The sequence below is a fragment of the Camellia sinensis genome, chromosome 11 (genome assembly GCF_055761805.1).
Source record: "Camellia sinensis isolate YWXY chromosome 11, ASM5576180v1, whole genome shotgun sequence".
NCBI classification, from domain to species: Eukaryota; Viridiplantae; Streptophyta; class Magnoliopsida; order Ericales; family Theaceae; genus Camellia; species Camellia sinensis.
Window position 1 is genome coordinate 151,203,778 of NC_138971.1, and position 25,513 is coordinate 151,229,290.

The 25,513-nt window shown below is 38.2% G+C and overlaps 2 protein-coding genes across 2 annotated transcripts; one reads left to right on the forward strand and one right to left on the reverse strand.

The window, feature by feature from the left end:
- Window positions 1-859: 859 nt before the first annotated feature.
- On the forward strand, window positions 860-8,794 carry LOC114281530 (uncharacterized). The gene is made up of 6 exons (XM_028224031.2): window positions 860-1,899; window positions 2,009-2,067; window positions 6,137-6,206; window positions 6,310-6,435; window positions 6,563-6,691; window positions 8,173-8,794. Exons 1-6 carry the CDS (start codon window positions 1,090-1,092, stop codon window positions 8,620-8,622), a joined length of 1,644 nt encoding a protein of 547 aa, XP_028079832.2. The 5' UTR covers window positions 860-1,089; the 3' UTR covers window positions 8,623-8,794.
- Window positions 8,795-10,033: 1,239 nt separating this feature from the next.
- On the reverse strand, window positions 10,034-13,327 carry LOC114281531 (putative membrane protein At4g09580). Its single transcript, XM_028224032.2, has 4 exons — window positions 12,713-13,327; window positions 11,235-11,505; window positions 10,982-11,152; window positions 10,034-10,523 (listed from the first exon to the last, which is right to left on the reverse strand). Exons 1-4 carry the CDS (start codon window positions 12,940-12,942, stop codon window positions 10,398-10,400), a joined length of 798 nt encoding a protein of 265 aa, XP_028079833.2. The 5' UTR covers window positions 12,943-13,327; the 3' UTR covers window positions 10,034-10,397.
- Between the last annotated feature and the right edge of the window lie 12,186 nt (window positions 13,328-25,513).

A 25,513-nucleotide genomic window follows, 5' to 3' on the forward strand; every position in this document is an offset into this window, starting at 1 on the left:
AACCATTCTATTCTAATTTTCCCTTCCTTTCTCAAATCAGAAAAAATTTTAAAATTTCTCTGGAAAGTCCAAGATTTCTCTGAACCAAATTTCTCTGTGATATGAATTTTTTCTGGACTAATTTTTTCTGAACCAATTTTCTCTGGACATAAACTTAAGACAAGGGGGAAAAACTGCAAGAGAGAAAGAGTACTAATCAATACCAAACAAAATCATGGGCATTTTGCATGCTAAAAGTAGCAGCAGATCTGAAAAATTTCTGAGAATAATTAGATTTTCCAGAGAAATTTGGACTGAAATTTCTCTGGACCAATTTTCTCTGGACTAAAATTTCTCTGCACCCATTTTCTCTGGATTGAAATTTCTCTGGACCAATTTTCTCTGGACTGAAATTTCTCTGCACCAATTTTCTCTGGATTGAAATTTCTCTGGATCAATTTTCTCTGGACTGAAATTTCTCTGGATCAAGGTTGAGGGACCTTAGACATTATGAAAATATTGTTGATGGACCTTAGACATCATAAAAATATTTGATGTCCTTTATGCTATAAAATCATAATATCAAGGATCTTAAAAAAAAATCCCTTTATTTTTTCAATGATGCATTAAAATAAAATCTTATTTTATTGTTTAGCTTAGAAATATTTAAAAAAATCAATAAAATCGATAAATTCACCTGATTCAAAGCACCAATTTGATTTGATTTTTATTAGTTTCGATTCTAATTTTGATTCTGATTTTAAAAATGATGAAACTAGATCCGATTCTTGATTCTATTATGCGACTATGATATATTTGTTTATTTTTAATATTTTATGTTTAAAATTAAAAATTTTAAAAATGTCACATTAATATGACCGCTGCAGCCACGTCAATTGACACATTCTCTTTTCTTAAGCGTGCTGCTATTTGTGATCTTTGATTCTGGGTTAACATTATTCACCATTAACCTAACCCTAGCTAGGGTTTATTCGGTACCTCAATCAAAGCTTCATCGTTTGACAAAAAACTCTCTGATCCCAACCCTCGAATTTGAATTCTCTCTATATAGTCGCTTCCTCTACGGCTCAACTGATCGAATCGAATGTAATGGCAAAGAATCTCAAAGATCCATCCAACACTGGCGATTCTAACTCTGCTTCTGCTTCTGGTTCGGGTAAGATTTTCGAAACCCTTTTCCGAGATGTCCCAGAACAGAACACCTCTGTTTCCATCTTCTCCAACCACATTACCTTCCGAAGAAAACCCATTGATCAACAAAAATCAGGATTAGGGTTTGGTTCCGCTAAAGATGATACAGAGAACTCTACGAATGGTGAATATGAAAACCCTAGTTTTGTTGAGGTGAAGAAGAGGAAGAGGAGAGATGAGAAACCCATTTTTGATTCGGGTGAAATCGATGAAGATTTGGGTACCCGTTTGGAGATTAAGAAAGCCAAGAAAGGCAAAGGAAAAAAGCATGATTTGGGTCCTGAATTGAAGGAAAACGACGCTAATTTGGGATTTGAATCGGAGGAGGGGGGAAACCATGATATGGGTGTGGAGTTGAATGAGAGAGTTAGTTTGGAGTCAAAGGGGACAGAGAAGAAGAAAAAGAAGAGGAAGAGGGATGAGCTCGAGGTGGAGTATGAAGCGCACCGATATGGAGTTGTGGCGATGGATGATGAAGGTGGAGAGGGAAGATTGGAAGGGAAAATTGTTGGGGAGAAGAGGAAAAAGATTGATGATTCAGTGGACATGGTGGTTTCCAAGGAAGGTTTTGATGATGAGGATAAACTTTTGAGGACTGTGTTTGTTGGGAATTTAACATTGAAGGTTAAGAAGAAGGCTCTGTTTAAGGAATTTAGCCAATTTGGAGAGGTTGAGTCTGTGAGGATTCGGTCCATTCCTCTATTGGATGTAAGTATGTTTCCAAGATTTATTCCTTGGTTTTCATGTAAAGTGCTTCCCGCTCATTTTATACGTGTTAGCCTATTCTAGTTTTAACTATTGATTATTGTTTTATCAGACCAAAAAACCGAGGAAGGGTGCAATTATCCAGAAGAAAATAAATGATGCTGTTGATAGGTATGTGTAGAAATTTAATGTATAAAGAGAAATAGAGAATTGTATTATTGATTGATTTATATTGATTTCTATTACAATGATTCATGATTCCTATATATAGAAGAGGTTGAGTGTGTAGTAGGTAAGGAGTAGGTGAAGTGGAGGTGGTAGTGGTGTAGTGGGTTACGTTTAGTGGAGTAGGTGGAGGTGGTAGTGGTGTAGTGATTTCTATTACAATGATTCATGATTCCTATATATAGAAGAGGTTGAGTGTGTAGTAGGTAAGGAGTAGGTGAAGTAGAGGTGGTAGTGGTGTAGTGGGTTAGGTTTAGTGGAGTAGGTGAGGTGGTAGTGGTGTAGTGGGTTAGGTTTAGTGGAGTAGGTTTAAGTGGGTGAAGTAGGTGGAGAGTAGGTGGATTTTAACAACCCCCCGCAAACTCAAGGGGGATAGGAACTAACCAACTTGAGTTTGGAGAGAGTAACAAAACAAGAAAATACATAAAAATAAAAGAGGATAAGAGACACTGTATGGTCGTGTCAGACCATTGGTGAAGACACTGGATGGTGGTGTCATAACGTTGTAGAGGACACTGTATGGGGGTGTCATAACCATGTAGAGGACACTGTATGGTGGTGTCGTAACGGTGTAGAGGACACTGGATGGCGGTGTCAGACCGATGTAGAAGACAGTTTATGGGGTCATGTCGGACCGTTGTAGCAGGACAGTTTACGGGGTCATGTCGGACCGTTGGAGAAGACAGTTTATGGGGTCATGTCGGACCGTTGTAGCAGACAATGTTGTGACAGCTGTGGTGACAGTTTACGGAGTCTTGCTGGACCCTTGTAGAAACTAACCGGAATCAATGTCGGGACAGTTTACAGAGTCTTGTCGGACCCATAAAGGAGCTAACCGGAATTAATGTCGGGACAGTTTACAGAGTCTTGTCGGACCTATAAAAGAGCTAACCGGAATCAATGTCGGGACAGTTTACAGAGTCTTGTCGGACCCTTAAAAAGTCGCACCCTCAAAAGGCGTGCCCAATCTTTCAAAAAGCGTGCCATCAAAAGGCGTGCCCAATCCATAAAAAGGCGTGCCATCAAAAGGCGCGCCCACTTCATCAAAAGACGTGCCCGACAGAAAGCATCGAGCCATCAAAAGGGGCGCCTGACACGCAGCGATGCACGTGATTGACAGAGCGCGTGTCGGCCTCGTCGTCTCTGTCTTTATAAACCAAAGCGAAGTCTGAGGCTTGGAAGCATAACAAACCAGTTGAAACCTCTTCGTTCTCTGTAACATTCTGTAACCAACCCTTCTCTGAAACACTCAGCAACCCAAAAACATGGCTTCTTCTTCCCGTTCAGTTACCCAGAACATAGCCTCTTCTTCCCGTGGTCTGCTCACTCTCTTTCCCGACCTCAACGAGTCAACAAGAGAGATAACTGGTGCGGTGGCCTGTGAACCTCAACCAAACATCTCTGGTTTTGCTCCGTTGAACTTTCCGATGCGGTCGGTGGAGTAAAAAATGGCAGTGCAAACGGATATTGAAGCTAATCAGTATACATTGAAGTCCTGTGTTGAAACTATGACTGCGGTCACAAACTTGTCGCACCGGCTGTAGAGTAGGACAAATGAGGTGCAGCAGTTAAACGCCCAACTGGCTCTGCTCCAACGCATGTATAAGGATGCGCGAGCAGAGATAAGTGTGCTAAAGGCGGAAAATAAGGAGCTGAAGCGGAAGGCCACCGTTATGTTCCGATTTGGAGGTCCGCCATATGCTGTAGTGGAGGAGCAGGGTGGAGTGATCGTGCCCAGTGGAGTGGGAAACACGGAGGCAACACCGTCAAGGGCCGCCCAGGACGGAGGCAAGAAGAAAAGACCGGCAGAATAGGCGAAAAAGTGAGGTCGGTGGGTGGCCGTCTGCAGAAAAGAAAACAAATCTTGTGGTGTTGTGGTTTGTGTTGTTGTGGTTGTTTTTGTTTTTGTTTTTGTTTTGTTTTTTTTTTTTTTTTGTGATCGGGGTTGATCCCTGAGATGAATAAAAGATGGTTTGGTGTGCAAAGCTATATGGTATGAATGGAATTTGAAAAAGATTAAAAAATAATGTGAAAGAAAAATAAAGAAAGAAATAATAAAAATATATTTGAAATCAAAATGAAAGATGGGGGAAATAAGGAAAATGGTTTGGAGAAAATAAATAAAAAATAATGGATTTTGAAATCAAACGGAGGAGAGAGAGGGGACAAGCCCATGTGAGAGAAAGAGGGGAAAAATGATAGCCGATGCACCCAAAAATAATCTAGCTGCTATCCACAGGCGCTTAGGGGAAGGAAATGGTAGCAAGAGACGGCCAACACCATATATGGCTATAGCAAAGAAATGGAGTATCAAGCTTAATGGGCTAGGATTTAGACCAGAGAGTAAAGCCACTGGTCCTGTTGAACACACACCTCCAAGGCTCAAATAATCAAAACATGCTTCACGCATTTCCTTCCTTGCTTGATCAGGAGATGCACAAAACACCTTATACAGGGCTCCAGTCATTCCTCCACCAGTTAAAGGATGACGCATGTTGAAAGCATCACCTATTAATAGTGCTCCAGGAGTAGGGTAAGGAGCAGCTGGCATACTTCTATTGGGCATTGTTCTAATACTTCCCTTATCAATTGCAGCTATAAATGAATCATGCAGCTCAGGTGGAACCTGGGGAGCCACCAGAGGGAAGCAAAGCCGAAGGCTGCTGCAAAGCCGAAGGCTGTAAAAGCGAAAAAGGAAAAGAAGGCTCCGGCTAAGACAAAAGCTGCTGCGCCAAAAGCTAAAGCCGCTGTGAAGCCCAAGCCAGCGGCAAAGGCCAAGCCAGCTGCGAAGCCAAAAGCTGCTGTGAAACCGAAGGTTGCCGTGAAGTTGAAAGCTGCAGTGAAGCTCAAGGCTGTGGCGAAGCCCAAACCAAAGCCGAAGGCGAAGGATCCTAACAAGAGGCAAATGAGCATGGAGGAGAAGCATAGATTGAGTGTTGGGTTGCAGAGTTTGCCCCAGGAAAAGATGCCACAGTTAGTGCAGATTATGAAGAAGAGGAATTCACATTGGCCTCAAGAGAGAGGATTTAGGCAGTGATGGGAAGGTATGTGTAGAAAATAAGCGGAATAGGTTGAGGAAGGTATGCCAAGGCGAGGTTGCCGCCCGCCGGTGAAACGAAAAATACTAAGTGCTTAACCTTGCTCTGATACCATGTAGAAATTTAATGTATAAAGAGAAATAGAGAATTGTATTATTGATTGATTTATATTGATTTCTATTACAATGATTCATGATTCCTATATATAGAAGAGGTTGAGTGTGTAGTAGGTAAGGAGTAGGTGAAGTGGAGGTGGTAGTGGTGTAGTGGGTTAGGTTTAGTGGAGTAGGTGAGGTGGTAGTGGTGTAGTGGGTTAGGTTTAGTGGAGTAGGTTTAAGTAGGTGAAGTAGGTGGAGAGTAGGTGGATTTTAACAGTATGCTTATATATCAATTATCAAATTCAATTCATCAAATGTAGTATGCTTGTCACAAAAAAGTTATGATATTTAATGGCATCATCTCATTTTATTTTTGATTCCTTCAATTCGTTGGACATAATGGCGTCGTCTCCTTTTTACCTTTGGAATTCCTTTTCGTGTATTAATATGCTCCCATTTATAGTTTTGCCTTCTGTTCTTGAATGAAATTCTCTTACATTGATTCAGACGTCCACTTTTATCATTTCCCAATATCTGTACTTTTGTTGCATTTAATAAAATGTATGCACATCCTTCAATGAGTGATTTTGATTCTTTACTGATATTGGTTGTTAGAAGTGGTTTATTTTCATTGATCATATGGCTTCTTCAGTTAACCATCCAACAGACATTTAACTAATAATCTTTAAAGTATCTTTCTCACAAATCATTAATTTTTATATCTTTAATAAAAGCAGGTTGGTTCCTAAAAAAATCATTAATTACACGAGTCCATGAACATATTAAATTGTAACTATTAGTGTGTTGATTGTTTCATCAGGTTTTGTTTTTTTCCTATTGTCGTTATTACACCAATAATAAATTGTTGGGATCTTGCAGTGTTCACGCTTACATTGTCTTCGAAACAGAGCAAGCTGCCCAGGCTTCTTTGGCCCATAATATGGCTGCGGTATGTTGCTCTTTTGACAGTTAATCAACATGATTCTGGGTACAATTGGATATTTTGCTAGGAGAATGTTTTAGCTGCATTTGTAATGGGTTTGTGGATCTAGGTTGGAGGAAATCACATCCGTGTTGACAGGGCATGCCCACCTCGCAAGAAGCTAAAGGGAGACAATGCTCCACTCTATGATAACAAGAGGACGGTTTTTGTGGGTAATCTCCCATTTGATGTGAAGGTGAATTGCTCTTCTTTTTCTTCTTATTCTCTCTCTCTCTCTCTGGGTATTTTGCAGAATGCAGGCTGCCTATTTGCTTCTCATGTTGCTTATAATGATCTGCATATTTGCTTTATTATCTCTGCAGGATGAAGAAATTTATCAGTTATTTTCTGGTATCAAGGACCTGGAGTCCACCATTGAAGCCATTCACGTTATCAGAGATTCTGGTACTAGTGCAGGGAAGGGCATTGCTTACGTCTTGTTTAAAACAAGGGTATGATTAGTAGTTTTTAAGGCATATTTTTTTTAACCTTGAATGCATTTAAAGTGATTGAAGGTTCTACTTGCTCTTTCACTTATTTTTATCTAGTTTTACACAATTCTTAGTACCCCAACAATCTGCAGTTCAAACTGAGTGAACCATATGGCGGTCACTTTTCTTCAATAATTGTAAGATTGGGTGACCCTGAAACCTTTATGTTCATTGATTCCATGTTATTTACCAACAAGACCCTAAATATGTCATGGACTCTGTGCTTTGCTCCAAAAAGTAGCTTGCTTGGTGTGAGGGCCATAGGCTTTGTTTTAGGCTTCCAAAGTAATATACATCTCTAACAAAGTAATAGATGCTCCACGACTCTAAATTTGTGAAAGAATTTATGACTTGTGTTATTGCTAGAGAACTTTAAGTTCTCATTTCAAGTTTTGTAGTTTTCATCAAACAGCTTTTGTAAATCCTCTATCATCATTCTCTCTTTCTTTCTTCCCAGAAGTAGCAATCTCTCACACTCGCTTTTAATGCAATTAGCATAATTTAAGTCTCCACCTTGCCTTTCTAATATCCTATTAAGTTTGTGCTTATCGTAAAAAAAAACAAAAACAAAATAAGAATAAAATATCTTATTAAAATTATATATATCTTTTTTTCAATCCTTTTGTATTTAACTTAAGATAAGGATCATCATAAACCTTTTGCTCCAACTCACACTAAAAAAACATTAGTTTTTTCATTTGAAGGCCATTTTTCTTGTTCAATCATTTTATTCGTAAAGTGAACTAAATTTTTACCCTTTGCATTAATTTTCCTACTTTTCTATCTCCTATGACATACATGTAATACTAGTACTTCTTTACATGTCATACTAGTAATTTACAATCCTTGCATGTTCCTCGTATCAACTGTCCTCGTTAAAAAAGAAATATATTTGTCCAACATTTATTCCACTTTTAAATGATATAAGGTGTTTATTTTTCTTTTTAAGACATGCATTCGCTATTACAAAATTATATGCCATTGCGAACTCTAAGATAGTTCCACTTTCATCATTTTCTCTTTCCAGAACGCACTCTTGTACTCTCTATTTTTCTTTTTAAGACATGCATTCGCTATTACAAAATTATATGCCATTGCGAACTCTAAGATAGTGCCACTTTCATCATTTTCTCTTTCCAGAACACACTCTTGTACTCTCTCACATCTCCACCACCTTTCCCTACAGGACCGTCTAGATCTTCTCTTAAAAGAATCGCATTTTGGTATATCTTGTGCTAATCCATCCATATCTATCAAAATTATCGTATAAATATTCAAGTAACCCAACTTGGGAGCACAAGTGCTGGAAGAATGTCACCAAGAAGTTGGATAATATGGAGTTATTTGATCAAAAGTTTTCTATATGATGCTGACTGCAAATCTTGTATATGCCCTATGTCAAAGCATTATTATCTAAATTTCACTTATTTTTTGGCATACAGGGTGCAGCAAACTCGGTTGTTAAAAAAGGGTGCTTGAAGCTCCGGGATCGTGAACTAAGGCTCTGTCATGCTAAACCAAACCTCACACCATCTAAGAGGAAAAACCCATCACCCAGAGATATAAATGGTTCTCCAACCAAGAAGTTAGCAGTGGATTTAAGGACTCCAACAAAGGCTGCTAGCTCTTACCAGGGTCTGCGGGCAAGTAAATCGGGCGTCCAAAAGAAGGTCCATGCAAAAGTCATTGAGCCAGTAAAATTACAATTCAGGACACAGAAAGGTGAGAAGTTGAAAGAGCGAACAAGAAAAAGACCAGCAGTGGCTGCCAGAAGGGCAAATGCAATGAATGGTGGTGGTGATGCTTCAAAACAAGTTGGGAAAAAACGCAAGCTGGAATGCCAGACTCCAGGGAGTGCCCGCCCGAGTAAGAAAATCAGGAAATTCAGATAAGATTACATGCAATAAAGGCCTTTAATAAGGACATGACTTATATAAACTTGTAAATGTTATGCTGAAAGGATTAGGTGTCAGTTTGTATTATATTTTATACAGATATGCTAATTTGTCTATTTACTAGACCAAAATAAATTAAAAAAAGGAAAAAAGATGGATGATTTGTTTCTGCTTGGTTGTCATGAAGCCATTTCATTTAACAATATGCCTGAATGTGATCTGCAGAATGGGTCTCCCTTTCTTTCTTTTTTTTTCATCTTCTCTTCTTTTTCTCTAATCAGAGATTGTAACAGTTGTGTTGTATACTCACCTGCTATGTTAACTTTTATATTTTAGATCTCTTTTTGGCAATATATATATGTATCTTGTGCAAAAATGCTTTAGACCACTAATTAGTGGTGGCTCTAATGATGTGGCAGTGGGTTCCATCCACTGTCACATGTGTTTTGTGTCTTGTTTTTTTTTTTTTTTTTTTTTTTTTTTTTTAATTGCCACCTCACTAGTGGTGGTATTAGTGATGGTAAATTAGTGGTATATAGCATTGCTCGTATCTTGTGTTATGATCTGAATTATAAGAGTTGTGTTTTGAAAAGAGTTTTGAATTGTATTTTGAGTTTTGAGTTGTATTTTAAAATTTTTGGGTTTATTTTTTAAAATATTTAAAAAATTTCTTAATTTTAGTTTTTTAGGATAAATATTTTTTATTTTAAATATTTATTTATTTTAATGTGTGCTGTACTACATGTGTACGTTGTATTTTTTTTTAAAATATTTGAAATATTTAAAAATTTAAAATGAGTCGTATTTTTTTATATTTTAAATATATAATTTTTATTTTAAATATTTTATTCTATTTTTAAAATATTTTTATTTTTTTAATATTTTAAATAATTTTTACTCTTTTTTTTTTAATTTTAAATTTTTTGGATCCCCTATGTATATCTAAATCATTACAAATTATTTGGCTAATACTTAAAAAAATAACAAAATATTTCTTTTGAAAAAATTAAGAAAAATAAAAAAAAATACTTTTCTTCCAAAATAGAACAAAATAAAAAATAAAAAATATAAAAAATTTCAAAATACAAAATAGAGTTATGAAAATATAAAATTTCAAAATATAAACAAAATAAAAATTTCAAAAAGAAAATAAAATAAAAAATGATCTAATTTTTTTTTTAATTTTTAAAATAGAGTTTTGAAAATAGTTTAGTTATGAGTTTTTAAAAAGAATTTTTACATTACATATTTTGTTAAGAGTATTAAATTTTTTTTTATTGAAATTACGATTTTAAAACTAAACCAAATACTAGTTCTAGCATAAGTTATCTAGCCACTGTCCTCTTTTTGGATTAAGCTTCTTAATTGAAGAGACATTGTAATGCAAATGATTTATGACTACTCTGTATTTCTAGAATGACTCTCTTTGTTGGCACACAAATCATATTGAAGTGTTTTACATCTGAATTTCTCAACAATGATGAAATGTTAAACATTGAAGATTGTCACAGACACCATCCAAAATGTTATTGACATATTTTCCTTCCCATCCTACTAAAACACAATGAAGAGAATTCATTGGAGACCCAACACCTTCTCTGAACCACCTCCAATTGCTGCAGCTTCAGCAGTGATGAATCTATAGCTGAATTAGAGCTACAAATTGTATTTATTCGATGCTAATCTGTACAGAAACGTAGTGATACGCAACCAGTTTGCCTGGAGAGATCACGGAGACCATGTTAACCCAGTGTGTTCCAGCTGAATAACTGCTATGATTTGTTCTTGCTCATCAGTGTAGGGGTAATTGATACAATCCCAATAAGGAACAGGGTGGCTATTGAATGGAAGTCATAAAGGTCACCGATCGATCGCAACTCCCCGAGAGCTATTCCAGCCTGCAAATGAAGTAACGTAAATACTCAGATAAATGGATATAATTCAAAGAAAAAGGTATAAAATAAAAGAATGAATACTTTGTTGTTTCTTCTTAGTTTGAATCTAAGAATCGACCTTTTCCATTGCTATGCTTTGTTTGAAGCAGCTTACTCGGTTGCTTATAGCTAATCAGGAAAAACTAGATTAAATAAGTCGATTTTTTTTGATATTTGAACAGTTGGAAGATGATACTTTTAACTTCACTATTTAATTATCAACTTTCAGCTTCACCAAACAGGCCTTGTATGTGTGCATGCATATTGATCTAATCTCTGTTAGATTAAACGTGGATTGATTCTAGGCAACAAGGTATTCCTTAATCTTGTAGTCACAGTTAAATTTTTTCCCCAAAATAAGCATATTGAAATCTAAAATGCCAAAGAGATATGAAATCAAAATGCCCAAAAAAAAAAAGTACCCGGACTGTCACATAAGCAGCAGGAATGAGCCCGATGAATGTTGCCAGGAAGAAAATATGGTAAGGCACATCAACTATCGGTGAAGCCACATTGATGAATGTATTTGGCAAGGTCGGGGTCACTCTTAGGAAAAGCATATAGTTCAGCAGCCGTGCTCTCCTTTTAGCCACCTGGCTTAACAGAGAAATATCTAACTTCAATACTTAATTTTGACACGAGCCAAGATAAGTATAGGGATGATTTGAAGTTCACCTGTGCTTGGAAGAATACAAGCTTGTCGGGCCACAGAGAGAAGACTAGGGGCCTGCCGATCAACTTGGACAGGAAATAACAGGAAGAAGCACCGGCAGTGGCATTGAACACGACCAGTGCAACACCTTTAAAGACTCCAAAAAGGGCTCCGGCGAGCAATGACATGAAAACAGTCCCTGGAATCATAAAAGTCTGCATGAAAATGTAGACCATGCAGTACCCCATGAGGACTTGTATAGTGTAGTCACTTGTGTAGCTCTCCAGGTGATCTCTACAGGGAACATCCATAGAAATATTAAAATATATTTTTCTGAATCGCCATTTGCGATCTCTCTCAACGAACTTGATCAAGCACATCAAGCAGAGAAGCACAAGTAATATGTCAGATAAAGTAGGAACCAAGGAGGAAAATTACAATCCAGTATAAAAAAAAATCCAAAGAAAAGCATAACAAAATATGGAGATAAGTATGCCGAGGAATTAATGAAATTATGTCAGTAGCTTCTTGGACGTACGAGTTATGTCCTATCAACAGGACAGCACAATACGTTGGTTCAGCGCTAGTATGTATACATTACTATCAACAAAAGGTTAAAGGATTTCATACCTAACAGAATTTGATGTTTGGTGAAACAGAAAAGGAAAACAAGAAGCACAAGGCTAATAAATCAGATGTCATGATCATCTCAGCCACAAAATTGAGATATTGCATCACCATCTATGAAATGAATGTTAAACTCACAACATTTTCAATTGAAGAGTAGTGCAGCAATGGATATGTAATACTATAACCATAAAAAACACATAACTAGCTACAATGCAGTTTAGTGCTTCACATGGATGTGCAAAAGGGCAAAAAAAATTTGATTTTTTTTAAAAAAAAAAAAACATATATCATATATGACAATGTAAACATGTAAAAATACAAGTCATATTTCCTTGGACAAGTCAAGTTTCGAGTTTAGTGCTTCACGCGGATGTATCTACAGTATTATACCAAGAATATATAGAAACCCCCAAATAATAAAAGCACCAGTTTTTTTGAAGAAATTTTTGGATGAAAAACAAACTCGCACAACTCAAATTGCAAATTTATTCACTATTTCACGAATAGCACAAAAACTGAACAGATTAGGATGATAATGTAATCCAATTCCATATCTCCCAATCTAAAAAAATTGCATAATCAGTGTTTAAAACAACCCATCATCAACCAACAACAATCTTGTTGGAACTATTATTTTTGCTTGTGCAACTCCTTCTACCCCCCATCCCAAAATATAAATAAATAAATAAAAATGTTACACATTTTATATACATACTTGAAATTGACATTATTAGTCTGTTTGTTTATATAGAAAATAAAATAGATCAGCGGGAAATCTGTCTACAAAGTCAGTTTTTTTTTTTTTTTTTTTTTTAAATCTAAAAAAAGAAAAAAAAAAAAATGGAAGCAAATGAAAGATGTTGTTAAGTACCTGAGGATTTGGAGATCTTGGAGAGTACGGGGAAGCTTGAGGAAGCTGTAATCAGATGCGGGCATCGTAAGATAGACCCCAAGAAGCCCTACTACGAAGATCAATACGACGCCGCAAGCCACCGTTACCTCCCAAAACGTCAATGGAAACTTGGCCCCCGCCGACGATGATGAATTCGATTTATTTGCATCAGTGCCATTGCAATCCATATTGCACTCTCTCTCCTCCATTCTCACAATCAGCAATCCCAAAATTCAATTCACAGACAGACAAAACAATTTTTTTTTTTGCGTGAGAAGGATTGAATGTTGTTCTTCTTCCTTGCTTTTGGGACACTCCTCTCTCTCTCTCTCTCTCTCTTTCTTTCTTTTTCGCTTTGTCTTTTCGTCTTCGTCTCTACGACTCTCTACGTGTTAATTATCTGTTTCAATTTGTGGGGAGGGAGATAGATAGAGAGAGCGGGATTCGTAGGTTCGCAAAAAAAAAAATCCAAAAAAAGTTTTTTATTTTTTAAAATGAAATATTATTATTGTCTGAACAACCAGTGTCATCGGTTGTCGGTCATCTGTCGTCGTTGGAGGATATTTTTCCACGCAGATCATATTTTCTCCGGTCTAAAATAGGATTAGAACGTATTATTAGATTTTTATAGGCTTATTATGAAGTTTATATTGTTAATTTAAAGTGGAGAAATTGTCGAGTATTTTATCTCTTTAAAGAATTACTAATATCAATAATTACTTGATTAATATAATTTAATGATTATTGATATTCAATTAATATAATTTTTTTAAAAATATAATAATTGACGAATTTAACATATTAAACCCTTTAAATTATTAATGTTAATTTTGTGAGAAGTCCACCAAACCCAACAGCACCTCCGATTGGAAAAGCCAATTGGTGAGCACCCCTTTCCTTCTTGTTCTATCTCATTCTTTATTTATTTATAATCAATTGGGATATGTAAATTTGTTTATGATGAAAATAAATTTGTTGACCCATACGCAATATTTTGATTTAAAATTGTTGTTTAAATTTTGAAATTAAATAAATAGATTTATGAAGAAATCAAATTATATATATACTAAGAACACATACTAATAATTACAACTAAATTTTAACAGATATACACAAAACAATAAAAGGGTAAAGAGACGAAACCGAAGCCTGCACGGAAGCAGTTTCCTTAAAACAGATTTCGCCGCCTCACTGGTCGAGTGCTTGAGGAATCCCGGCGTCTGTCTCCCAGGATACGACGGTCAAAACCAGCTACGGCAGAAGCACTCTCTGTCTAGCTTAGCGAACAAAACAGTGGCAGCACTCTCTCACTGTAGGAACTTTCAGGCAAACTGACTTGTGAAATGGAAGTAAAAATTTATGTGTTTGAGACTTGACAGGAGGGTCTCAATTTATACATGTATAGGGGAGAGAAGAAGAGCCTCCAGCCTTTATGGCTGTTCATAATGCACCATTAACCTCTGCAATAAAGGCAGGAGTTACAAACTTTATTACCTTTTTTCCATGAAGCTAACTTCATGAGGTAATTTCTCATTCAAATCTCAATGGTTTTTGGTCATTCCATCTGTGGTGTAAAGATCTCAATGCAAAGTATCTAGACCCACTTGGACCCAACACAATAGATGGTTGGGACCCACTTTAATCTTTAATTAAAGTCACCACACTTTAATATTAAATTAAAGTCCCCAAAAATCATTTTTTCCAACAATCCCCCACATGAATAAAAATTGACCGAATGACGCAACAAACGAACACCGTTCACAATAAAGACTTTGAGAGAGAGTACAACGAACTAACCCTGACATCAGAGAATGTAGCTTTTGGCTTTGAACCTCTCCCAGTGAAAACCTATCGAGTTTACTGGCTGATCAGTGAATATGACATCTTGAACTGCTCTGCCGTTTATGTAAACTGAGACAATAGATCTCACACGGGAATTACTCCTACCACCATTATGTTCTCACTGGTGTGCCCTGTGTGGCCCTGGACACTAGCCTGGTTCAGCGAGTGGTTTCAAAGAATCTTGGCCTGCCCAATTCTTCTAGAAGCGGCCCCACTTCACACTCACATAGGTAACTCTACTTGAGTATCCTGCTATACTCAGCTCAATAGCTTAACACACTAGAGTCATTAAAAGCTCAGCTTAACCACACTTGCAGGTATCACTGATAGAAGGAATGGCTAGAGGTTTAACCTCCTCAGTGACATACCACCGTTACACGCAATTAGGTTGTCCCATTGAACCTAGATCTTGAGATCTCCAGTCAACTAGGTTGGGTTTCCATTCCGGTAACTTCCAAAGGCCTCAACCCCATTCCTTTTGACGACGTTTCGACTAATACTCGATTTAACCCTTTGGTTAGCGGATCCGCAATGTTGTCCTTAGACTTTACATAGTCTATAGAGACAACTCCATTCGAGAGTAGTTGTCGTATGGAATTATGTCTACGACAGATATGTCTAGACTTTCCATTATACATATTACTCTGTGCCCTACCAATTGCAGATTGACTATCACAATGAATACAAATAGTAGGCACAGGTTTGGACCAACTTGGAATATCTTCAAGGAAATAGCAAAGCCATTCAGCTTCTTCCATTGCTTTATCCAAAGAAATAAACTCTGATTCCATCGTTGATCTAGATATACACGTTTGTTTGGAAGATTTCCAAGACACCGCTGCTCCACCAAGAGTGAACACATATCCACTAGTGGACTTTGAGTCCTTTATATCTGATATCCAATTTGCGTCACTATAGCCTTCAAGCACCGCTGGATATCGAGTATAATGCAGCCCATAATCCCGAGTGTAGCGTAAATACCTTAACGCCCGCACAATACCCTTCCAATGAGAAGCATCGGGATTACTTGTGTATCTACTAAGCCTGCTAACCAAGTAAGCTATATCCGGCCTAGTACAACTCATCAGATACATTAAACTTCCAATTACCCGAGAATATTCTAACTGCGAGACACTTTCATTATTATTCTTGGTAAAATGTAGACTTAAGTCTATAGGTGTCAATGACACACTCGTATCTGATCCACTAAACTTCTCAAGTATCTTATCAACATAATGAGACTGAGATAGTACAATTCCGTCAGAGATTCTGGTAATCTTAATTCCCAGAACAACATCTGCAATGCCCATATCCTTCATGTCAAACTTAGAGTTTAACAACTTCTTGGTAGTTTTGATCATTTCATCGTTACTACCTATAATGAGCATATCATCAACATATAGACACAAAATGGCATAACCCCTGTCAGTGTCTTTAACATAAACACACTTGTCACATTCGTTGATTTTAAACCCATTTGACAACATTGCGTTGTCAAACTTCTCATGCCATTGTTTAGGCGCTTGCTTCAAACCATACAAAGATTTGACAAGTTTACAAACTTTCCTGCTTTGCCCTGAAGCTGAAAATCCTTCAGGTTGCTCCATGTAGATTTCTTCATTCAAATCTTTATTTAAGAAAGCTGTCTTTACATCCATCTGGTGAATTTCTAGATTGCGCAAAGCAGCAATCGCAATCACCATCCGAATGGATGTTATCCTAGTAACAGGTGAGTACGCATCAAAGTAATCCAGGCCTTCTCGTTGCCTGTACCCTTTGATAACGAGCCTCGCCTTATACTTGTCAATAGACCCATCGGCCTTCATCTTTCTTTTAAAAATCCATTTGCAGCCTAAAGGCTTACAACCTTGAGGTAAATCTACCAACTCCCAGGTGTGGTTCTGTAAGATGGAGTCAATCTCACTTTTGATCGCTTCTTTCCATAATGGACTCTCAGGAGAAGTCACAGCTTCGTGGAAAGTTTGAGGTTCGTTCTCAACCATATAAGTTAAGAAATCTAGACCAAAAGATTTGGATATCCTAGCCCTTTTACTCCTTCTGGGCTCATCTAAAACCTCAATTTGATTATCACCTGAATCATCAATATGATCATCCTCACTAGCAAGCTCATCAAATTTCTCCAAAGACCTTGGAACCCTTTCATGGGTTCGACAAGGAAAAATGTCTTCAAAGAAACATGCATTCCTTGACTCCATAATGGTATTCCTGTGTATGTCTGGAATTTCAGACTTATGTACAAGAAACCGATATGCACTACTATTATGTGCATAACCAATGAATATACAATCCACAGATTTTGGGCCTATCCTAACCCGTTTGGGTGTAGGAATTGCCACTTTTGTAAGACACCCCCACATTCGTAAGAATTTATACGAAGGCTTAACGCCTTTCCATAACTCATATGGCGTCTTGTCCACCTTCTTCCGGGGTACTTTATTCAGAATGTAATTTGCAGAGAGAATTGCTTCCCCCCACATGTTCTGTGGCAATCCAGAACTTATTAACATTGCATTCATCATTTCCTTTAGCGTCTTATTCTTCCGTTCAGCAACCCCATTTGATTGAGGAGAATAAGGCGCCGTGGTTTGGTGGATAATCCCGGATTGAGCACAAATCTCAATAAACGGTGATTCATACTCACCACCACGATCACTTCTGAAAGCCTTAATCTTGCGGCCTACTTGATTCTCAACTTCATTCTTATAAAGAACAAACTTGTCAATCGCCTCATCTTTGCTTTTGAGCAAATAGACATAACAATACTTAGTGCAATCATCAACAAAAGTGATGAAGTACTTATTGCCACCACGTGATTGTATAAATTTTAAGTCACACACATCACTATGCACTAAATCCAACGGTTCTGAACTTCTTTCAATAGAATGAAACGAAGATCTTGTCAACTTCGCTTCAACACAAGTTTCACACTTGTGTTTCGGATTAATCTTAAAAGATGGTATGTGATCTAGCTTGATTAATCTACGTAAAGATTCAAAGTTCACATGTCCTAGTCTACCATGCCACAAATTGGAAGACTCAAGCATGTAAACAGAAGAAGATGCATCTTTATTCATCTTTGGGATAATAGTCATTACATTGAGTTTAAACATACCCCCCAACATATAACCCTTACCCACATACATTCCGCTCTTGGTCAAAACGACCTTGTCGGACTCAAAAACAATGCGAAAACCATGTTTACTAAGAAGAGACCCTGAGACAAGATTTTTACAAATGTCCGGAACATACAGGACTTCGTTCAAGGTCAGCTCTTTTCCTGACGTCAACTTCAGGACCACCTTTCCTTTCCCCTCAACAAACGAGGTAGCAGAGTTTCCCACAAACAACTTCTCACCGTTTGTAACCGGTTTGAAAGTTGTAAACAGCTTTTCCTTGGAGCAGATGTGGCGTGTAGCCCCAGTATCAATCCACCATTCTCTTGGGTTTGAACTTACCAGATTCACCTCAGAGACAATGGCAGACAAGTGCATATCATCCTCCTCATGGGAGTGCTCTTGTAAATCTGCCATATGAGCATGAGGTTTAGTCTTGTATGACTTCTTCTTCTTGTGGCAGTCACTAGCCCGATGCCCATTGCTACCACAGTTATAGCACTTCCCAAAGAACCGATTACTTGGTTCCGGTGGCTTGTAAGCCGGCTTCTTTGCAACACCACCTCTAGGCCCCAACTTAGAGGGCTTCTTTCTTATTCCAGAAGATTTGCCATGTTCAATGACATTGGCTTTTACTGAGGAGGTACTCCCTCCTTTCTTTCTATTATCCTCCTCAATCCGGAGTCGGACCACCAGCTCTTCAACTGACATTTCCTTGTGCTTGTGCTTCAAGTAGTTCTTGAAATCCTTCCAACCATTGGGAAGTTTCTCAATGATCACAGCAACTTGGAATGACTTGTTCAAAGGCATTCCCTCAGCATGAATTTCATGCAAGATCACTTGAAACTCCTGGACTTGGCTTATCACAGTTTGAGAGTCTACCATTTTAAAATCAAGGAACCGGCCAACCACAAATTTCTTTGCCCCGGCATCCTCAGTCTTATACTTTTTATCCAGAGATTCCCATAACTCTTTTGCTGAGCTCTTGGAACAAAACACACTATAGAGTGAGTCTACCAAGCTGTTGAACACATAGTTCCGGCAAAGATAGTCTGTCTGCTTCCATGTGTCAAGCGCCATGACTTTCTGCCTATCAGGCTCATTTTCTGTCACGGCTGGAGGATCCTCGCTCAGAACCTTTGCAAGGTTTAGCGTGGTCAAGTAGAACAGCATCTTTTGCTGCCATCTCTTGAAGTTCACCCCAGCAAATTTCTCTGGGCGCTCATGATGACTGAGCGGTCCTCCCGGAACAGCCGGAGTAACGCCATGGTTGACCACAGAGGTCACAACAGTAGGGGTTGGCAACCCAGTTGCCCCGGGGTTCAGATTCCCACCAACATTAGCAGTAGCAGCAGCATCAGTGATAGTTGCCATTTCGAACAAATAAAACCTCCTTTTTAGCCAAGGCTAAACACTTTGGTTTCTATTCCAGAAAACCAAACCAAAATCCAAACTTACAAGTAATTTAAACTTGCAAACAATTTAAAATTGCTACAACCAAATACATGCATATAAAATGCGTCTAATAAGCAAATAAAACTTGCTACTACAAATTGGTAAACAAACCAACTAAATCTCAAGTAAAAATTTCTTCAAACATAAAGAAAAATAACCAATCCAATTGAGGATTATAAGTAGTCCAAACAATTCATTTCTACGCTTAGGTATGCCTACAAAGAGAGTTAGTAGAAAACGACAACATAATATAAAGCAATTGTACATACAATTAAATATTATTTAACCTTCTAGCAAATCATAGAATAGCAAAATAACTAAGAAATTAAGATACTATACAAGTTACAAAACCTTATAACTTCTACATTAAATTAAAAATTAATTTCCATAAAATTATATAGGAATTTAATTCACAATAACCATGTAAATAAATATAGGCAAGTTACACAAATTTTATAACTCCAAAGAACTGCATTTAATTCAAACTTTAATTCATCCAATTAAATCACGCACTATTCATGGAAATAACTTATGTGTATAACTCTAGAAAACTAGAAGCAATTTCACATGCAAATTAGATAGTAAAGCTAGAAGCATGCAAAATCAAAATATACATATGCAACATTAGACAAATAGGATGAAACCAAATAAGTAGCATGCAGTTTATGTAAATAATTTGAATTGTTTATATGTAATAAACTAATAACCAAGCACTTCAAGTATATAACCATTCAACCATTAACATGCAAAAATTCTAAAGATTAAACCATGTAATCTAGTCTAGAAAATAATAAGCATGTAACAAATTAAAACCTAGAATAGAATAGAATTAGCATGTCAAAATTGCAACATCAATAAATTATATTTTATAACCTTAAAATTCATGCAAATCATAGAAGGGGAATAAAGAACCATACTCATAAAATAAGATCAGAGTAATACAATTAAGTATACAAATTATGATAGAGCATTCTAATTAAACTAAATAATTAGAGAATCACATTGCATAATTTACAATCATTGGAATAGGGAGCAATTCCGCAATAGTTCCTAGTAACATTATACAAATGTCTATATAAATCTATTCGATCAATTTCATAGGAAAACATATATGAAAAATCTGTTTTAAGCTTGTTGTTCAAATTTTGAAATTAAATAAATAGATTTATGAAGAAATCAAATTATATATATACTAAGAACACATACTAATAATTACAACTAAATTTCAACAGAAATACACAAAACAATAAAAGGGTAAAGAGACGAAATCGAAGCCTGCACGGAAGCAGTTTCCTTAAAACAGATTTCGCCGCCTCACTGGTCGAGTGCTTGAGGAATCCCGGCGTCTGTCTCCCAGGATACGATGGTCAAAACCAGCTACGGCAGAAGCACTCTCTGTCTAGCTTAGCGAACAAAACAGTGGCAGCACTCTCTCACTGTAGGAACTTTCAGGCAAACTGACTTGTGAAATGGAAGTAAAAATTTATGTGTTTGAGACTTGACAGGAGGGTCTCAATTTATACATGTATAGGGGAGAAAGGAAGAGCCTCCAGCCTTTATGGCTGTTCATAATGCACCATTAACCTCTGCAATAAAGGCAGGAGTTACAAACTTCATTACCTTTTTTCCATGAAGCTAACTCCATGAGGTAATTTCTCATTCAAATCTCAATGGTTTTTGGCCATTCTATCTGTGGTGTAAAGATCTCAATGCAAAGTATCTAGACCCACTTGGACCCAACACAATAGATGGTTGGGACCCACTTTAATCTTTAATTAAAGTCACCACACTTTAATATTAAATTAAAGTCCCCAAAAATCATTTTTTCTAACAAAAATGAGTTTGCAGATTTAAATATGACTTTGAGAGAATTAGAATGGATTTTATTTTGATAATATGAATTATTTATTTTGTAACATATTTAGTGTATAGTATTCATAAAAAAATATTTAAATAAAATAAGCATAGTATTTTAAAAATAAATAAATAATTTTTTTTAAAAATATATTTATTATTTATTTTTAAATATAAATGCATAAAATGAAGGAAAAACTACGCTTCAATATCACTTGTACGGGGAAGAAATAATTCTCCTCGTATAATCCTGTTGACTAAGTCCACGCTCCTCCGTACGACGTCGCTTTGTCACCTGAAAACACAAACGTGAGCTAGCCGGCGGGTGTGTGCCGGAAACCTCTCCGATGCCTAAGTCAGAAAACTTGACAAATAGACAAAACTCAATGTATTCAGGAAGCAAAATTGTATATTGTGTTATGTTACCTCCTCCAAGGTGATGCTTGTGAGCTTTTATAGGTTTCGAGTGGCACAATCCTAATAAGACTTTTATTTCTCCATGCAGAGTCCTCCTAAGATTCATACTCCTAAAGGATAATGCTTATCCTTTTACACCTCCCCTACTGCTTAAACCAAGTGGGATGGTTCTTACTACGGCCGAACTACCATTTAACTGAAGTAAACTGGCTAAGCTGAGCCACAAGGTAGGCCGAACTATCCTTAGTTCGGTCCTTCCTTTTACTCCGTATCTCGGTTCTCCCATGTATGAACCATGATATGTTAGGACCGAGCTACCGAGTAGCAAGGTCTTGACCGATCTACCCAGAATACGCCATGACCGGACTAACTCGGAGACCGGACTAACTCCAAGTTGTCCAAACCGAAGTAGCTTTACAATTCCTGAGCCGAAGTAACTTCATCTCTTTTGACCGAAGTAATTTATCTCTCTCGGGCTGGAGTAACTTCTCGGCCCTTTTTTACCCAGTCCGTCATACTTTGGGCCATAAAGTCCATCTCATAGCTCGGCCCAATTTTCACCAAAAATTACCCTCTCAATTGCCCCTTAATTCCATCTGCACAGCATGATTGGGATTACCTAGTGACCAGCCGAGCTAACGTTTTTAAGCCTTTCCAGCCGAACTAAAAAATCGTTTTAGCCTCTCCAGCCGAGCTTATTTTACTCCGGCTCTACACGTTCGGTCAAAACGTCTCTTCAATCACTGTGACTGTAACGCTTCACTTTCCAACGACACGTGGCAGGCTCTGATAGGCTGTGAGCAGCTGTCACGCCGCCCTCGTACTACAAAAATTTTGAACAGTTTCCCGCTTTTTCTCTCTCCTTTTTCACAAAACAACTCCTTCAGCCTTGAATCATTCACCTACGCATTTTACCCCTTCCTTTCTTCGTGCTTCTGTTCTTCTAATCCTGAGTTCGTGTTCTTCTTTTGCTGCTACAGTTTTCATCTCCAGTCCCCTTTTCTTCAATCTGGTAAGCAAATCTACTTTCCTTTCATGTTTTTGCTTTCGTATTTGCCCTATGCATCTTGTTTACTGTATTTTTGCAAAATATGTTCTTCCATTTCTGCTTCGCTTCTGTTCTTTCATGAAAAGAACTTTAATAGTAGAACGCATGTGTATGGATTAATCTGTAGAAAACTATTCTTAGATCCAAAATCAAGTAGCAACCGAACTAGGATACAGTTTGTCCTATATAGGTAGATCACTTTAGATAATAACCGAACTAGAACTCCAGAAATCAGTAGTTTCAGTAGGTTATCAACTCCTGAATAACTCTAGCCGAGATAAGCCCACCGAACGAAGTTTGATTTTAATAAATAAGGAACCTCGGTCTTCAACCGAGCTAAGCCTTTGGGGTTAAGACAGCTTTCCTAGTTTCTAAACCAAACTCTGAAAGCTGCCCCTAGAGGCTCAACCGAAATAACAAAACTCCTAGTTCAACCGATTTAGGCCTTTGGGGCTAAGCCAGCTTCCTTAGTTTTTTAGACCGAACTCAGAAAGCTGCCCCTAGACGATGAATCGGTCTAACAAAATTGTTTCCAAAGCCAATATGCCGAGATGCCTTCCAAGATTTGATCAATAAGAACTTTGCTCAAACCGAGCTTCCAATCATTTTTGCTGAACCGAGATAGAACCTGTCTATGAAGCCGAAGTAGGGCTCTTTTACCATGCATTTAATTTGTAGCACGGTCCAATGATCTGTGCTTAACCCCTTTGTTTTCTACTTTGCAGACTTAGGTTGCCCAGTCACTCCGTGCGCTCGACCGAACTACTAAGCACAACTATCACACCGACATAACTTATTCATAATTTATACCTTAAATGGGGAAGTATAGGCACCTAGTAAATACTCCGGACGGTCTAGCCGAATTTAGGAAAGACTACCAAATACCTGATGATGTCCATCTGATCTTGGCCGAAAAAGACGTTATTCCCTGGGACAATGAAGGCTTCGTCCCTTTCACCCTTTTATCCATTATAGAAACCGAACTACGGTTTCCAGTTCAACCATTGATTTGCGAGTTTCTTAGGCAGACTAGATTATGCCCAACCCAACTATCCACCAACTCATATCGCATAATTATGGGAATAGCCGAACTGAACCGCCAAGCCGAACTAAACCTAGGCCTGGCCGAAATCTTCCATCAATATTCTATCAGCTCAAAAGAAGATGGGTGGGTTTATTATCTTAGAATACGTCGCTGCCGAGAAAAGATAATAAAATATACACCGGACAAAGACGTAAATGACGACGGCTTTTTCTGGGTCTCTGGGAACTTTGAGGATTTTCAAGTCCAAATTCCTGGCTGACCTATAAATTGGAAAAAAGGGGAGCCCGGTAATTTAACTTCGGTCTTGTTCCTTGTATTTTTTTATTTCGATTTTGCTAGTCTATCAACCGAACTAACAGTTGTCTCTTTTTCGCAGATTCTGCTCACCTTCATTCCTTGTACAGTTATTCAAATCTTGCAGCTTTGCGAGCCGCACTACGGTATCCTGAACGTAGTTGGGTCAAGTTGCTGCAATTCAAGCCGACCTATCGATACAGCGGTCGTCGGAAAGCCAGGGTAACTGACTTCCTTCTTGAAGACGCCCCAGAACCGGACCCATCCTTGCCCGAGATTAGACTAGTCCCACTGACAGCTGAAGAAGAGATGGCGAAAAAGAACAGAGTTAGGGCTCTTTTAACCGAGACAACCAGGCCCGAAGTAACGCCACCCAGCCAATCGCAACCTGCTGTTGTGGCCCTCCCTTCTCAACAGCCGTCCTCTTCTTGCCGAACCAAGCGCGCCCGGACTGCTGAAACCGAACAAATTTTGGTTGATGAAGCAGAACCTGCACTTCCACCGAGCTTGCCACCGAGCCCCGAACCGGAACCTTCTGACCGAACTACCGGCAGCTGGGCCCCAAAACTTACTTTCAACGACCGAGACATCCGAGATACAGACTCGGTTGTAGCTGAGAAAGACCACCTGTTGGCCATCAATCTGGCCAAGAGTGTGTGTCTGCCCAAAGACATGGAGCACCACCACAAACAGTTAAACACCGAACTGAAGGCCATCTGGTCTACGACTAAATCCATGATTCTGGTAAGCAACTTCGGTCATTTTTCTGTCTACTTTCTTTTTTCAACTTCTACTTCGGCTAAAGGGAAAATTTTTTTTGCTTTGTCAGGCCATTCAGAAAAACCAAATCACTCATAAAAAAGTGCTGGAGCTTAGGAAAGTAACCAGGCAAGCAGCGGCAGAAGCTGAGGCAAAAGCGGCCGAGTTGGAGGAGGCCAGAAAGGAAATGGACGAACTACGAGGTGAGGTCGGCAGACTGACCGGACTGGTTAGTTCGGCCGAAGCCGAAAAGCAGAAGGCTGCCATTGCTCTGAAAGATAAGTACCTATGCGAGCTGGTGAAGCTGGAAAGGAAGAAAGATGCCGAAATATCCCAGGCGAAGGAGGACGCAAAAGAGGCCGAAAAGAAAGGCTACAAGAAGGCAGAGGATTTATATGTCCAACAGTGTGAGGCCGCCAAGGAGCTGTTCTTTAAGTGCGGCTGGAGGGGAGCCGTTGAGAAGCTTGGTCATGATCCTCAGACCGAGGTTTTCAACCCTCTAGCCTACTTTATACCGAACTCCCTCATGGAATATGCAAATGCCATGCAACAGCAGTTTCTTGAGGGCTCAGACTCTGATGAAGACTCTGCCCCTGAGGATACTCCGGTTGCGAATATAGATCAGGTAGTTCGGTCGGAGCCCACGGTGGAAGATCTAACTATTGAACAACCAGGTGAAACCGTGGTTTCGACCGAAACCACTCTTGCGACTGAAAACGTCCTTCCGCCTGAAACCAGTCTTCAAGTTGATGCCGACGCTGCCTTTGACGCCGAAATTGAAGATCTTTTTTCTTGATTTTGCACTTTTTCTCTTTTTTGTTACCTTTATCTTTGTAACCGGGCTATGCCTCTTTGTAATTGATTTTCAATGAATGAAAATTTTGTTGGGCTCTTATTCCGATTTTCATGTGTGCTTGCACTTGTAATGTCTT